Source organism: Tripterygium wilfordii, chromosome 9 (assembly GCF_013401445.1).
Source record: "Tripterygium wilfordii isolate XIE 37 chromosome 9, ASM1340144v1, whole genome shotgun sequence".
NCBI lineage: Eukaryota > Viridiplantae > Streptophyta > Magnoliopsida > Celastrales > Celastraceae > Tripterygium > Tripterygium wilfordii.
Window position 1 is genome coordinate 4,648,910 of NC_052240.1, and position 17,170 is coordinate 4,666,079.

Genomic DNA, 17,170 nt, shown 5'->3' on the forward strand with positions numbered 1-17,170 from the left:
AGGATTCTTCCAAAATCTATAAGATCAACCATCATAATCCAAAAAGTCTGACTGTCTGAGTATATGCTCATATGTACCATCCTAGATATGCTTTGCAAAGATGATTCAACAGCTCCTCGAGCAATCACTCGTTCGCCAAAGAGCAATGCTGCACACCCCTAATTTATGATCATCATTTTATCCTAATCTTATGTGACATGTGTGAATGTATGATACTCATTGATTATAGATACACAAGTAGGATTCATTTAATAGCCAACACTCCACATAAACTAAGGATAAAAATGAATATCATAAATTGAAGATTTCAAGCATTTTGCTATTATTTATTTTGATTTATATTTTTTTATAAGTATGGAATGTGAAAGAAGAGCTTGTTTAGCTCAATGTACAAAGTGTAGGGGCCTATTTAGACCAAAGCAAAGTATAGAGACTTGATAGACTCTTTTATGAAAATACAGGGCTTTTTCCATAATTATTAATATTATTATCAATAATTATGCACCGCCTAATTGTAGATTAACGAGTCACACACTCACACCCACCGCCGGACCCCACATTTTTTCACTAAAATAACCCGCCTGTTATAATTATTACTACTTTCCTCCCCTGTCCGATTGCCTCTCTGGGTTCCAAAATCAAACTCTTAACTCTCTTTCTCAGCATCACAAAGAGCCAGCGAGAGTGAGAGAGCGGAAAGAGGCCAGTGTGAGAATCAACTCGAAAATGGACGATTACACGAGGGAGATGATGGACCTCAAGACTCTTGTCACGCGAACTCTAGAGAAGAAAGGCGTGCTCGCTAAGATCCGGGTAAATCCCTAAACAAAACCTCCATATTTGTTATTTCCGTTTATTTTGTTGTTCGTCTCTCTGCCATTGTTTGGTTTCCTGGATTTTTTTTTCTGTGAAATGGAGATATATAAAGAAAATTCACGTTCTTTGGGGAAAACTGGCAGAGTGGGTTTTTTTTTTTTTTCAAAAAAAGCTCGGATCGCGTGTGAAGAAAAATAGAAGACTTTTTAAATTTTTTTTCGTGGATTATTTCACATCTTTTTGTTGGTAGATCTGGTGCCTGATTTGTGTGCTTGGATTTATTCTCTCAGTCTTATCGGATTTCGATGAACAGATCATAACGTTTTCGCTAGGAATGCTTGAGCTAAAATTTGAATGGAATTAGGGTAGGAGAAATGGTTGCATGGATCATGAAGTCCTCGAGTTCATTGTTCATTAAGATTGTAAAATTAGGGTTTTGTTTTATATTGCTGTTCTGTGTATTATTGGAGTTGGACACTTAGAGGTTTTCATTTTGTTGCCATCAAAATTAGTAAATTTTTGGGATTCTAATTTACCACTTAACTAGTTTCATGGAGTAAGTTTGCTATGACTTATGAGTGCATTGTAATAGACTTGGCTGTTCTTCAATTGAATTGCTTGAAAATTTGAGGAACAGATTTAGGGGGGCCAATTTTGGTGGCAGCAAACATGAGGGTTTTTCCTTTGGAAGATGACATTAAAGACAGTAAGACCCGCTCTAGCAAATTTTGTAGATATCTGTTTGTGCATGGGGGAGCTATATGATATTTGCCATTCAGAAAACTTCACCCCTACCTTATGAGTGCATGGCTAGCATTTTTAATGTTCTCTTGTAATGTGCGTTCATTGGGGTTTAGAGTGTGGGGGTATGTGACTAGTTGGAGGAGATAATTGACAGTTTCTATGAAAGCATATGGACACTTGCAAAACATTGTTATGATAGGCAAGAGTGAAGAAGCATTTGTGTAACATAGGCAAGAAAGAATCTTAAGTTGATCTCGGTTTTGTTTAGATGTAATTTTTTCTACAATGCTGTAATGAAATCTGTAATCTCCTGAATAAATAATGCTAGATATGCAATTTGGCACCGTTGGGAGATAAGTTTATTTCATCCGTTTATTTTCCTCTTTTGTTCATTCTTCTGGTTCTCCCTAGGCTGAACTGAGGGCAAGTGTGTTTGAGGCAATTGAAGAGGAAGACCGTGTAGTTGAAAAGGAAGAGGCTTTACCTCCTGCCTTGTTGGGTAGCTGCAATGATCGTGCAAAGCAACTGCATGCTTCTCCCTCAGGTCACTCTGCACTTCCTAGCATTTTTATTCTTTGTATTGTAAGTTTGATGATGTTGAAAATGTTGTTACGGATTTTATAGAACAGGAAGGGTCATTTTACGTGAATTACTTTGAGTTTTGATATCAAAGTTACTTGGTTTTTTTGAATGATTCAAGGGGACTTACGGCTCCGAAACTTTATCTTCTTGTCATTTCTCTGGGGAAACAAAATTTATGCACCAAAATTGTTCTTTTCTGGGATATTGCAACTTCAAATATTTTTTGCTGGAAGAAACACCTTTATGTGGTACAGTACTATCAATAGCCTTGTGGATTGATTTGATGATACTAATTTTCTTTGATCAGTTTTATATTTTGAGGTGATAAATTTCATTGTTTTGGAACCATGTCTAGATTTCTGGCCATCCACAAGGTATTGGCTGTTAAGGTATAAGGACTAGGTACAGTAGGTAGTTATCTTTTTCTAATGTTGAATATCTTGCTAATGGTTTTTTAAGCCTAAAATTATATGCACCAAATGTGTTATTGTTTCTTGTACGTGAAAATCCATTTCTGTGTGCTTCCTCACCTTTTCCATTATGATTTTGTTTCCTGATTCATATTTTTTCCAAAGAACATTGACATTTTTAAAATGCAGGGAGATTGCTTACTGCATTAATATGTGAATACATGGACTGGGGTCAGCTAAATCACACATTAAAAGTCTATCAGCCTGAGTGTAATTTGGTAATCAAGTAATTCTTCAATTTATTTTAGTTTTCTTCCAGAAAAAATGTAACATCCTTTTTTTCCTCACAGTTATTTCTCCTCTTATGTGAAATTATTTTATATTGCAGCCAAAAGATTTTTGGAAAGCTGAGTTGAAGGAATTCAGCAGCAATAATGGATATGATCTTAACAGAAATGGAGACAGTGGCCCACTTCTTTTGGATGTTTTGGAAGGGTTTTTGAAATTTGAGGTTTGATCTCTGACTTCTTTTATGTTTAAATGCTTTGTAGTTGAATTTTTTTTCAAGAGGTCGGATTTCATAATTTTGTGAGGTCAGATTTCATAATTCTGTCATTTTAGAAGCCCCAAATTGGTAACATGTTTTTATTTTAATAATGTTGTTATATGATTTACTGTTACTTAGCTTGTGTGCCTAAGAATGAAAAGCAAATAACATGGGCTTGTGTGTTTTATAATGTACCATGACTAACTTTCAGAAGAGATGCTATCAACTCACTAACATATGCACTCTTTATAAAATGGAAGATGAGTCTGTCAATCATATTTTCTTCATTGTAATTGGACTAAACATTGTGGATGAGGCTCCGTTTGGTGCTCCATATAGGATAGTATAATTTTGTTATCCTATGTATAAATTAATCATTAGATAGGTTGATGTATAATTTAATCCTATCTAGTGTTTGGAAAAAAAACATAGTATTAGGCTTGTATAATATAATTTTTATACAATACATTGTTTGGTTTGTTGTTACACCAAAGGATAATATAAGATATGTGATAATATGTCTGTTACACCAAACAATTATTATTTTTTAATCATTTTACTCGTATCAGTTTTTCTATAGAAATTTAAAGAGAAAAAATCATTAGATTTTTGTGGCTATAGTTTTTTTAGGGTACGGACAATATATAAAGTGGCAAGTGGCTAAGGTTTGTTTTGTTGAAGAGGGTGTCTTTTGTCATTTGACGTGTTACCTCTTATCCTAAGCGCTTCGTATAAAATTAAAACGTGTTGGAGGTGTTTTAATATTATACGGCTTGCACCGTATAAGAGCCTCATTTTGTATAAAGTAATACTATACAGGTATTTTAAAAACCACCAAACGCCTGATAATTTCATTAAAGAATCGTCTGCTCCAAACGGACCCTGTTGTTTATGTCGATACTTGGGAAATGGTTAATTGTTTTGAATTTTCATACCATGCGTGGCTTTGAGATTGACATTCTAAATTCGAAATGTCTAGAAGCCTGAAATTTAACGATTATCATTCATGGAGCTATCATTTCCACTTTTTGATGATTTGTCTTTCTTTGAATAAATTCTGTTCATGGAGGAAATTATTGATTATCATTTCAAACATGTTTTTGACAGAATTTAACTCAGACATGGGGTACGGGAAGGTCTGAGTCTGTTTCTAATTTAGAATCCCGGAATATTCGAAGGCCATCATCATCATCTGTTGCTGGAGGATTACCTTCTTTAGGAAGGTGCTGAACAATTCATACACTCATACACACACCCATACTTGCTCTCTCTTTGTCTTCCTGCCCAAGCCTGTGGTCGAATTCCCCTTTGTAATTATGATTGAATTGTGGCTTATTCTTGTACACTTTTTTTTAATGCCAGGCCGACTTCCTCTTCCCAGGCATCTGGTGAGTGATATTGCTATATTTTAATTTCTCAATCATCTGCATGCTTGATGTGGTTATTATCTGATTCTTTTTACTCTATAGATAGGAGAGCAGGATCCTCCGTGTCTGGTTACAGGAAAGATGAATACAATTGGAAATATGATAGCGATGAGCTCCCGGAGGATGTGGTTCGAGCTTCAGCTGCCCTGGAAAACCTTCAGCTGGACAGGAAAGCTCGGAGTCTAACTTCGTCATGGCGGTTTGTTTCTTAAACTCAGCTACCATAGAAATTATTAATCTGTGTGCATCTTGGCCATTGCGGGGCCTTGTGTACGGTAGTTGTTTATAGGCGAACATGTGGCCCGGTGGTAGAGTTGCAGGGATGTAACCTAAAGGTCATAGGTTCAATTCCTGGAAATTACCTCTCCACATATTATGTGAGGGTAAGGCCTGCGTACATCTTGCATGTCCCCTACTCCGCCCACTACGGGAGCCTTGTGTGTGGGCATTGTGTACATTTTTTACATCATCTTATTGTAAAACCTGTATTTCCTTGTAGTTGTGATTGTGATTTTTCTAGACTATTGCTTCTCCTTTTATTTTGAATGCAAAAGAACTTATATAGTTATCTTGCAAGAGCACCAAGATGGTGCAACAAAGGAGTCACAAGACAGAATCTGATGTTGTCAAAGGAATTGTTACAAATGCTTTATAACCAAGTTTTAAAGTATTGGACCAGTTATCAATGAATTAGTCAATACTACTCTCCTTGTGTTGGAAGATCCTGTTGTTCCTTTCCGTCCAAGCTTGCTTGACTCGTACCTTTTTCCGTATGAATTTAAAGACATAGTCAGGTTTTTGTTGTCATTCTAAGTGGTTGTGTCCCGTTTAGGTGAATTACGAGAACTATATTGTCAAGTTCCATACCTTTTACTTCCAGGATGTGTTGTGGTTAAGGAATTGTTATAGCCTTATAGGTTTTTATGGTGAAGCCTTGGTTTTGATACTGACGATTGTTATTTCCTTTTTCTTCTTAAACCATAGAAAGCTAATGTTGTTGCTTGTTAAATGAACTGCTGAGTGGAAACAAGCTAGATATCTTTGAAGTTTATCATTCTATTTCAATCAAAAAAAGGAAAAAGAAAGGAATGCAAAAACTTTGTCATTTTGTGAAACAATTTTTAGGTTCAATAAGAAAATCTTTTTAAGGCTAAGGGAAATATAGTATTTTGATATCTTTAATGTATTATGCTTTAGACATAGGATAGGGTGCCTAGGGAAATAATGTTGTGGATTTTAGAGAAAAGAGGAGTCCCAATAAGTTATATTACGATGATCAAGGATATGTATGAATGAGCCATAGCTAGTGTCGGGATTGATGGAGGAGTTATAGGGGACTTTCCCATCACAATATGTTCGCACGAAGGATACTTTCACAAGACGTGTTGTGGTTAAGGAATTGTTATAGGTTTTTATGGTGAACCGTTGGTTTTGATACTGACAAGTGACAATTGCTGTTTCCTTTTTCTTCTTAAACCCTAGAAGGCTAATTTTGTTGCTTCTTAAATGAACTGATGAGTGGAAACAAGCAATATATCTTTGAAGTTTGCCATTCTATCTCAATCAAAAAAGAAAGAAAAAAGGAATACAAAAACTTTTTCATTTTGCTTCTAATAGAATTAAAAACGGGTGGATGAAGTAGAGGAGTGCATTCGGAGTTCTATGCGACTGAAGAATTCCTTTAAGGTTGGAAGAGAAAATTCTATAGGTAAGTTATACAACCCGCGATGATGTATGGTTCTTAGTGTGAGGCTATTAAGGGACATATCCAAAAAATGCATATAGCAGAAATACGAATATTTCGTTGGATGTGTGGCACACGAGGGAAGATATGATAATAAATGAAATTATTAGATCTAAGGTAGGAGTAGCACCAATTGAAGATAAGTTGCAAGAAAACCGTTTAAGATGGTATGGGCATGTACAATATAGAGATAGCAATGTGGCGGTGAAAAGAATCGAGAGAATTTGTATGGGAGGGAGGAAGAAGCGAAGAGGATGACCTAAAAGGATATGACTTAAGATAGTATGAAATGATGTGGATTTAATAGGACTTGATGAAAGTATGATCATGGATAGAAATGGATGGCATAAATGAATACACATAGATAAATTCATGTAGTTGACACCAAATTTTTTAGATAAAGGCTCAGATGATGAAGGGCAACAAGGGGTCTTCTCGCCAGCCAAATTCATGACAGCATGGCCTTAACATTCTTGTTGGGGTTGTGAATTGCACACAATTTGTTTTCTACCTCAAGCTTGTTGTTTTCACCTTCCTTTGAGCTTACTGAATTTTTTTCCCTGCCAGTCCAACGGGCGATTCCACTACTTTACTGTTGTTCTTTGTTTGAAAGCCACAAGAAGGAAACTTTTCAGGAGCACTAGTATAATCAGTTTGTTACTCTGCAATTCCTGACACTGTTTTTTTTCCCAAATTCGTCTCTTTTTATCTTGTTCAAGACTCTGAGCATCTTTTGCCTTGCTATCTGAGTTCAACATCTCAGGTCGGGTCAACTCCCAGCTACTGGCTGGGAAGTATTATTATATGTATGCAAATGATATAATGTGCTTGTATACATGTTTCATACTGCAAACTTATCTTGTAATTTATCATACGTAAATCTCAACACAAACTGAACTTCTGATACGATGTCTGTCAGTTATTTTGGATTTGTGAAAAATTATTCGTGCATAGAGTGTAAGTAGTTTGACTTGGCGGGAGTTGGGTATCGCTCGATTCTACTTTATTCAGTGGTATTTTTATCTTAAACCGAGATGTAAAAATAAGCATTGTCAAACTAGACATTCGTTCCAACTTGTTAAATAATGTCTGGACTTAATGTCATGAGATTGTTTCCTCATTTGCTTAGCATTCAGCAAGACGTTTGAGCTAATCTACCGGATGTCATGCAGGCGTGCCAGAGATGGAGCTAGCTGAATGACTGCCTCTGTGTATTGACGGAATGTAGCTTATAGAGTGTACGTTCAATCTGTCAATGTTTGTTAGATGGTAGTGATGTTGTGTAACCTTATTTTTATTTATTATATCGTGATGTGATTTATTAAATTGAACTATGTTTACTGTTCACCTTTTCTGTAAGTGTTGTCTGTCTATGAGGGATGTTGGGCTTTTATTGTTGGAAAATGATTTCGGTCAACTCCAAAGTTTTTCCACAGAAAAATCAAACTTGGAACAACTAATTATAAAATTCATAAAAGTCCTGTAAGAGCAGGAGGGAATTCAGTAAAATTCCTTTTGACTTTTCAAACTAAACATCTTTAGTTGTCCTGGACCCATCTGATTGGACTTGGATTACCGGTTTCAAGCTTTTTTTTCTTTTGTCTTTGGTCGGGTAGAAAACCAAACCGTGAGACCAAGGCTCCAAAACTCCTTCGAACTTCCCTAAGAAGTAAAAAACATTACGCCATCCTTTCCGTCCCTTGCTCTTAAACCTATTTTGTGACCTTCTCCCATGGCGGTCATCAGCCGCATTTTACGGTTCAGGCCGATCACATCTTGCTATTATTCCGTTTCTCGAACCTTCTCCTCTGTTGTAAGATCCGAAACTGACCTCACGGCGGCTTCTCTGCTCGCCCAGAATAAGCCTTTGTCGCTACGACGAGAACCTAGGGGCGAGAGTGTTCAGTGGGTTTTCCTTGGCTGTCCCGGCGTTGGCAAAGGAACCTACGCCTCTCGGCTCTCCAATCTTCTACATGTTCCTCATATTGCTACCGGCGATCTCGTCCGTGAGGAGCTTTCTTCCTCGGGACCCCTCGCCTCTCAGGTACCAATTCCCTCCATGTTCTCTCTTGAGTTACTTCAAACTTGATTTATTGAATTGTATTTCTAGAAAATATGTTTTGCACAGTCGTGTTGATGAATGGGATGTTTGTGATTTCTTTCCTTTGACGTGAATGCCAGATAAGGACTGTTTTTGTTGCGTTTTATTTCGTTGGTACTTTAGCAATCAGATTATCTAGTGTCGTGTCTATGATAGTAATGTTACCCAAAGTAGTGCAACTACTCTCTGGTAAGAGAATTGGGTGGTGGTTTCTCTAGAATAACAATTTAACTTGGGTATATCGTCGTTTTATTAGATTATTAAGTATTTTGAAGGAATCAACGGGAGTAATAATTTCCATGTGAAGCTACCAGCATGTTTAGCTGGTCTTCTAAAACGTATCTCGGTACCATTATTGGAATATGCCTTGATAAGGAATGGCTACGGGGCTATTTGGGTTGGGTTTTTCTTTCTGGTTCTTTCGTGTCTGTGTGGGGATGGATGGGTTCCTATAGCTGGGTCACGCACTCACTCCTAGGCAGTTATAGGGGGGACTGGATTCTATACTGTAGTCCAGGCCAAGCTGGGGTTCATCAGCTCTTCTCTATAGCCATACTGAGCTTATTGTGACTCCCGAACCAGTTCTGTGCCTTCTTTGAATCAGTTATTCACTCCCTGCTAGTCAATGCAATTGTGTCTACCAAGTTTGAACTCTCGAATTTGAAACTTTAGGGGTTATTGTTTTCCTCTCGTCTTAACTTTAGTTATATTTTTTTAATATTTATATAGCTATGTTTTTTGCAGCTTGCAGATATTGTTAACCAAGGGAAATTGGTATCTGATGAAATTATAATAAATTTACTGTCTAGGCGTCTTGAAGCTGGTGAAGCAAAGGGTGAATCGGGATTTATCCTTGATGGTTTCCCTCGGACCATAAGACAAGCTGTAAGCACCTTTCTGTGATCCATTGTTGGAATGTTGAAACATAAATTTCTATCATTTAAGTTACATGCTATATGTTATAACTTATAAGTGTTCCTTTCTCTATTTTAAGTGTTTGTAAATGGCATGGAAAGAGGGAATAATGATCACTGGAATAAGGGGAGCAACATGGTTCGATTTAGTTTGGAATGGGCAAGGAAACAATCTAACGTAACTCATTTCCCTACTTATGAACTGGAATCAAACTGAGATATGGATGGATCCAGACTAGTTTAAGCAGGACTTTTCTTGGGTTGGATCTGTTCTGTTCAGTTCCGTGGTTTACTGCTGAAGCATGGGCACCTATAGGAAAATGTAGTGTGTTATTGTCGGTAAATACTATAAACATCAGTCATTAGATGTGAAATGGTGAAAGATTGAACTGTCTCACTGGCATCTATATTTGGACTCCATAGTTTTTATTATTACCAATTCTGAGAGAAAGTTGGTACTGATGAAATGTGTTCTTTATTTAATATTTATTAATTTTTACCTTTACTAGATGAACTTACTGAGATACTAATATTCTAGTCCTTTACTTGCATTTGATTTTTTGGGCTTCTTTTTCTTCCAGGAAATATTAGAGGGAGTTACGAACATTGACTTAGTGATTAATTTAAAGCTTCGGGAAGAAGCATTGCTTGCAAAATGCCTTGGAAGACGGATTTGTAGTGAGTGTGGAGGAAACTATAATGTTGCGTGTATTGACATTAAGGATGGGAATGGGAGCCCTGGTATGTATATGGCGCCACTTCTCCCCCCTCCACATTGTGCATCAAAGCTTATCACACGGTCTGATGATACCGAAGTTGTTGTCAAGGAACGTCTCCGTATATACAATGAGATGGTATTTCTCTTTCATCTCTGAATGTTTCTTATCTATCTGCTTGTCATTTCAGTAATTTTATGAGCTCTTTTTCGTACTATAAAATTTCAGAAGATCAAAGACAAGAATCAGTTGCCTTTTTTTAAAAAAAATCTAGGATGCTTATCTGTATGTTGGAATTTGATGTTTTGGATTCTTTGCTTGCATGGATTGTCCTCTTTTTTCTTTTTTTTTCATTTGCTTGAAAGAAGAGTGAGGGCTCTTTTTTACTTAAACGTAGTGTTAAAAAGAGGAAAAAAAAAAGGACATTTAGTTTTGTTTGAATTTCATTTCAGTTTTGTTTGTTTTTGTTAAAATGTTGAGCAAGGGGATGTAAAATAAAGACAGACTTAATGAATCAAAAGGATGAAATTGATAAAAAAAAGGAAGAAGAAGATGAACACAGAGAAGAGAGAGAGCTTTTCGTATTTTCTTATCTTCTTTTTCTTCTGTTACACCAACCCTTGATAAGTCAACACATACCCAGACAAAGACTAAATTACCCTTACAATATTTAACATCCCCCCTCAAGCTGGAGCATACATATTGAACATGCTCAGCTTGGTACAGAACTTATGAAACATAGAAGGAAACAAAGGTTTTGTGAAGAAATCTCCTAACTGAGAAGTGGAGGAGACATAAGGTGTACATATATCTCCTCTCAACAACAGATCTCGGATGAAGTGACAATCCACTTCAATATGTTTGGTACATTCATGAAAAACGGGATTATTAGCAATATAAATGGCTGCTTGATTATCACAATACATGGGCATTGGGCGAGACACCTTAACACCAAAGTCAGAGAGGATGAAAAACACCCATAACATTTCAGAAGCGGTGTGGGCCATGGCACGATACTCTGCCTCTGCACTAGAACGAGCAACAACTTGTTGCTTCTTAGAACGCCAAGTTACCAGATTATCACCAATAAAAGTACAATATCCAGAAGTAGAACGACGATCAGAACGAGAGCCAGCCCAATCTGCATCACTATACCCAGACACATAAAGAGAGGATATACGATAAAATAAACCACGCCCGACAGTGCCTTTCAAGTAGCGGATGATACGCCAAACTGCTGCAAAATGTGGGGACCGAGGGGCCTGCATAAATCTGCTAACAACACTGACTGCATAGGCAATATCAGGACGAGTAACTGTAAGATACATTAACTTACCAACCAGACGACGATATCGACCTACATCTCGAAAAACAGCACCAGTATCGGGATCAAGCCTGGTTGTAGCATCTATAGGTGTGTCTGCTGGACGAGAACCCAATAATCCTGTCTCAGTAAGAAGATCCATAACATACTTCCGTTGCGACAAGAAAAGACCACTAGAGGATCGAGCCACCTCTATGCCAAGAAAGTAACGAATGTTTCCCAGGTCTTTAGTACAAAACTGGCTACTCAGATAGCTTTTTAACTCACTAATGCCTTTCATATCACCACCAGATATAATAATATCATCAACATAAACAATAAGAATAACACTACCAGATGGTTTATGCCGAACAAAAACCGAATGATCAAACACCGACCTCTTATAGCCATAATCCACTAGAGCCTTGCTAAATCGATCAAACCAGGCACGAGGAGATTGTTTCAAACCATACAAGGATTTTCGCAGGCGACAAACAAGACTTCCACTCCCAGGAACAACATAACCTGGAGGTTGGTCCATGTACACTTCTTCTTGGAGATCACCATGAAGAAAAGCATTTTTAATGTCAAGTTGATATAAAGGCCAAGATCGAGTAACAGCAACCGCAAAGAGGATACGGACTGAATTCAAACGGGCTACTGGCGAAAAGGTTTCCATATAATCAATTCCATATGTTTGAGTATACCCCTTTGCAACCAATCTAGCCTTGAGGCGTTCAACAGAACCATCCGGTAAATATTTCACAGTATACACCCATCGACATCCTACCGTGTGCTTCCCCGACGGAAGAGTGGTCAACTCCCAGGTCTGGTTTTTATAAAGGGCACTCATTTCTTCATCCATTGCTTTCTTCCATTCCGGAGAAGAGACAGCTTCCTTATAGGTTCCTGGAATAGAAATAGTAGACAAGGCACGAACAAAGGAGTGGAAACAAGGAGATACACGATGATATGAGACAAAGTTAGAAATAGGATGTCTAGTACAAGCACGCTTACCGCGACGGAGAGCAATAGGCAAGTCATCTGTAGAAATGGGAACTTGAGTAGCACTGGGTAGGACTTCAGGAGCAAGAGATGACTCGGTTGGGCCATACGAAATGATTTTCCTATTTGGAGTCCGAGAATACACTTGTAATGGAGGCTCAGACGAAGATTCTTTGGAAGGAGAAGAAACAGATATGGACTCCCCTGCACTTAGAGGAGAAGGAGAATCAGAAGATTCCCCCTCACTAAGTGGACCATCCGAGAGAGGGAGAACAGGGGCAGAAGAAGTGGACTTAGGAGGAGCATGTAAGGCATCCAAAACTAGGGTAGAACCTGCATCAGAATAAAAAGGAACTGTTTCGAAGAATGTAACATCAGCACAGACAAAGTAACGACGAGAGGAAGGACAATAACACCGATATCCCTTTTGAGTACGAGGGTAGCCAAGGAAAATACATTTCCGTGCTCGAGGAGACAATTTGTCCAATCCTGCATCTAAAATATGAACAAAGGCAACACAACCAAAAACTCGAGGTGAGACAGAAAAAGGAGATCGAGAAGGATATAAAATAGAGAAAGGAGTTTTATTCCCTAATAATACAGCAGGCATACGATTAACAAGATAGCAAGCCGTGAGAACCGCATCGCCCCAAAAATGTTTTGGAACATGCATATGAAACATTATAGTACGTGCTACATCTAACAAATGTCGATGCTTGCGTTCGGCAACCCCATTTTGTTGGGAAGTGTGAGCACAGGTAGTTTGATGAAGTATACCTTTGTCAATACAAAATTTAGAGACAGAAGTTTGGATATACTCAAGTGCATTATCAGAACGAATGACTTTGATACGCTTCTCAAACTGAGTAAACACTTCATTATAAAAACGAAAAAGAACAGATGGTAATTCAGATCGATGTTTCATTAAAAATAACCAAGTCATACGAGAATGATCATCAACAAAAACCACAAAATATAAATGACCAGAAACACTAGAAACACGAGCAGGTCCCCAGATATCAGTATGAACTAAAGCAAAAGATTCAGACTCACGAGGAGCATTACGACTAGGAAATGAACTACGATGGTGTTTTCCTAGTTGACAAGCTTCACAATCAAGAGTTGAAATGGAACTAAGAGAAGGAACCACAAGCTTCAACTTTGACAGTGATGGATGTCCCAAACGAAAATGCCACTGGAGAGGAGTGAGAGATGCAGCCAGTGCTGGAAAGGAATGAGCAGTAGTAGAATGTGGAGGATTCAAATAGTACAAACCATCACGCTCATGCCCCAAACCAATCGTCTTCTTGCTCTGAAGATCCTGAAAGACACACGAATTTGGAGTAAAATTAATGGAGCAATTCAGAGCACGAGTTAATTGACTAACTGACAAAAGATTAAAAGGAAAGTTTTTAAGATAAAGACTATTTGGAAGAGAACCTAAGGAATATGGATTCAGAATTCCTTTACCAGAAACAGGTCGTGAAGAACCATCCGCCAGAATGACATGATGATCGATAGAATTTAGGTGAGTAAAGAGTGAGGGATTACCAGACATATGTGTGCTTGCACCAGAATCAATAATCCAAGAAGGGGTTTGAACAGAACATGCAATGTTACCTGTTTTGGCAAGCGTGACAGTGGAGGTGGTTGGGCTGGAAGCACGCAATGTCTGAATAATTTGACTGAGTTGACCAAGTTGAGCAGCAATATCAGGAGTGCTAGACATTTGAGGTGTAGACACATCAGGTCCAAGTGAAGGAACAGAGGAAGATGATGCTATTACATGATTCACATGATCTGGTTTGCCATATTTAACCCAACAATATGGCTCGGTGTGATTTGTCCCTCCACAATGTGTACATTGTTTGTCACCACGGCCCTGAGAACGACCACCCCCGCGACCTTTACCACGACCACGATTACCACGACCACGAAAGGCACCACCACGGGTGTTTTGAGTAGAGAGTAAAATTGAAGCATCGGAAGTAGAGTGGGTAGAAGACTGGGTAGAGGAAGTTTGCCCCAAAGATGAACGCAGCAACCGAGAGTATGCATTTGCAGCAGTAGGTAAACTCTCACTAGCCAAAATCTGATCTTTAAACCCCTTGAAATCGGAATCTAAGCTTGCAAGAAGGGAAGCAAGCATAAATTCCTCCCAGTAGCGTTTTTGTTCAGAAATATCAGGGGTAAAAGGACGATGTTGCAACAGCTGATCCCACAAGCTCTTTAGTTTACTATAATGTTCAGGGAGAGGTATACCATTTTGCTTAGTAAAGAAAATTTGTTCATACAATTCATACACCCGAGAAACATTTGAGTGTTGAGAATGAGCACTAGCAAGAGTATCCCAAATCTGTTTTGAAGTGTTAGCAAATTCCACAGTGGAAATAATATGAGATTCCATACTATGCCACAACCATCCCATAATGAGGGAATCTTCACTTTCCCAATCAGCAAGACTAAGATCTCCTTTTTCAGGAGGTTCATCAGTAATATACTTCAATTTTTTTTTACCTCGAAGGTGAATCTTGACAGCATGAGCCCATGACATATAGTTGTACCCATTGAGCTTCTTGGAAGTAATAGAACGAGGAAGATCATCATCCCGGGAGACACTCACCTTCGCCAGAGATTTACTATCAGAATCGGCAGTAGACATGCTGCAGGAATCTTTAACTGCAGGTTACAAAGATACAAAACAGCAAGCAAAAAACCCAGAAAAGTTCAAGAGCTGGAGTTCATCACAATCTGCAAACCCAGATTAAGAAAAAATCGAGATCTGCCAGGTGATAAGACGAAGATTTGGTGCACCCATGCGTGTTTCAGACTCCATTCATCGTTGCAGAACACTCGTCGGCAATTTCAGGGGTCTCGCATGAGTCACCAGTACAGGAAATAGTAGCTAGAGTGAGGGATGTGTAGAGAAAGCTGAAACTGTCTTGGTAGCTGGGTAATTAACCAGCTCCGATACCAACTTAATGAATCAAAAGGATGAAATTGATAAAAAAAAAAAGGAAGAAGAAGATGAACACAGAGAAGAGAGAGAGCTTTTCGTATTTTCTTATCTTCTTTTTCTTCTGTTACACCAACCCTTGATAAGTCAACACATACCCAGACAAAGACTAAATTACCCTTACAATATTTAACAGACAGAAATTGTCAGGACTCGGGACCCCTTGTTGGAAATAATTTGGAATTCATGAATCCTGATATATAATGGATCTCAGGCGACTTCGTGCTTTTATAAATAGGATGGGTAAGCTGTTTTATTTGTTCATACTGATGGAAAGTCAAATTTGCTGGTACATTCCATGTAGTTGTCTCTACAAGTCTACATATAAAAATCTAGGTTGCTTTGTCATTTATGGTGGTAGAGTGGTACTGTCCAAAAGCATTACTTTTTTCCATGACTACAGATTATAGCCAGTGACCTAACTCATAATATTTGAAGTTCAAAGCCTGTAACTAGTCTTGTCCAATTTCTTATTTATTTTTTGGATGATTGGTAGGTACAATTTGGTTCTTGAATTTTTTTCATTAGTATAAAAAGAAGATGTGTTTGGCATAGTTTCTATGCGACTTAGACCTGGCAACAAAAGTCAAGGCATTGGAATTGTGATGCGGACAAAGTAAATTAGAACCTTGGAATCACTTTGTTTGCAATTGGCTCCAAGATATTCTACTGTTCTGTGTCCATTAATATATGCTAATAACTTTCTAGATTCCGCGCTTGCATGTTCTCCCCCTTTCCAGTTCCCGATCACTCAGAAAAGAAATAAAGAAGAAGAAAGTAAATTATCATATTCTTTTCTTGATTTCTCTCTTTGTATGATTCATATATCATTATGTTGCACTTGGTATTTTCCTTTAAGGTGCACTTGAAAACAAATAAAAATATTTTCTCCTGCAGAGAGATGTCATGGACTGTGCAATGCTTTCTGGAGTAGAACCATTAATACCTCATAACCATGGGTTGATATAGATATGTGGGACCTCTTGGTTAATGGTGCTTATAGCATGTCTATATGTCAGGGGTTATGGTTAATATTGAATAGCAACATGGCCATTGTTTCTTTTCTTTCTTAATGATAATATCGATCTTTTGCTATGGTTCAATTGATTCCGCATTACAAACCAGTCCTTTTCCTGTAGAGTCAACCTGTGGAGGAGTTCTACCGCATTCGTGGGAAGTTGCTAGAGTTTGAGCTTCCTGGAGGAATCCCAGAATCATGGCCGAAGCTACTTCAGGCTCTGAATCTTGAAGACCATGAGGACAAACGGTCTGCAGCAGCATGAGGTCTTAATATAACATAGAACATTCGTATGGTAGGTCATTCTTTAAGCATGCAAGATGTGCGTTCATATTATATTATATTGAAAAGAAAGGGAAACAACACAAATGTGCAATAATTACACACTTAAGCTATGTATGAGTAAGCTCTTATCTCGGGGTTCAGGGGGGTGTAAAATGGCTTGGCATTGGTTGGGGAGCAAGGAGGCATAGTATTGTTGATAATGTTATTTGGTGCTTTCGCAGTTTGGCCAGTTTTGACTTATAAATGAACGTTATTGCCATTTGGTTTTTTTGTTTATGTCAATATGTCTTGCTTGTGCACTTGTGTTACGAGAGGGTGTTCAAAGTTCAAACTCTAAAATTTTAAAAAGAGTACTGGGCTCTCGCGTTTGTTTTTGGTTATTCTATTTTTTGTGAGACCCACGATACATGGATGTCTGCAGATCGCAAGCGACTTCATGGTGTATTTTTTGGTTTGCTTGTGGGACACCTGTCTTTTTCCTTCCCTTTGTGCGACACATGTCCTTTCTTTCTTCCAATACGAACTTTGGGTTGTTCTCTGAA

General features: G+C 38.1%; 2 protein-coding genes across 3 annotated transcripts; both read left to right on the forward strand.

Moving 5' to 3' along the window:
• Positions 1-606: 606 nt before the first annotated feature.
• On the forward strand, positions 607-9,238 carry LOC120004893 (protein TONNEAU 1a-like). 2 transcript variants are annotated; one of them, XM_038854234.1, is made up of 9 exons: positions 607-813; positions 1,972-2,104; positions 2,742-2,830; positions 2,941-3,063; positions 4,207-4,322; positions 4,462-4,487; positions 4,569-4,725; positions 7,443-7,508; positions 9,116-9,238. In XM_038854234.1, exons 1-8 carry the CDS (start codon positions 727-729, stop codon positions 7,465-7,467), a joined length of 756 nt encoding a protein of 251 aa, XP_038710162.1. In that variant the 5' UTR covers positions 607-726; the 3' UTR covers positions 7,468-7,508; positions 9,116-9,238. The 2 variants fall into 2 exon arrangements, with proteins under 2 accessions (XP_038710162.1, XP_038710161.1); XM_038854233.1 differs by lacking the exon at positions 9,116-9,238 and having other exon boundaries at positions 608-813; positions 7,443-7,604.
• LOC120004892 (probable adenylate kinase 6, chloroplastic) lies at positions 7,777-16,941 on the forward strand. Its single transcript, XM_038854232.1, has 4 exons — positions 7,777-8,314; positions 9,116-9,256; positions 9,867-10,139; positions 16,465-16,941. The coding sequence occupies exons 1-4, from the start codon at positions 8,003-8,005 to the stop codon at positions 16,606-16,608; spliced, it is 870 nt and encodes a 289-aa protein (XP_038710160.1). The 5' UTR covers positions 7,777-8,002; the 3' UTR covers positions 16,609-16,941.
• The last annotated feature ends 229 nt before the right edge of the window (positions 16,942-17,170 follow it).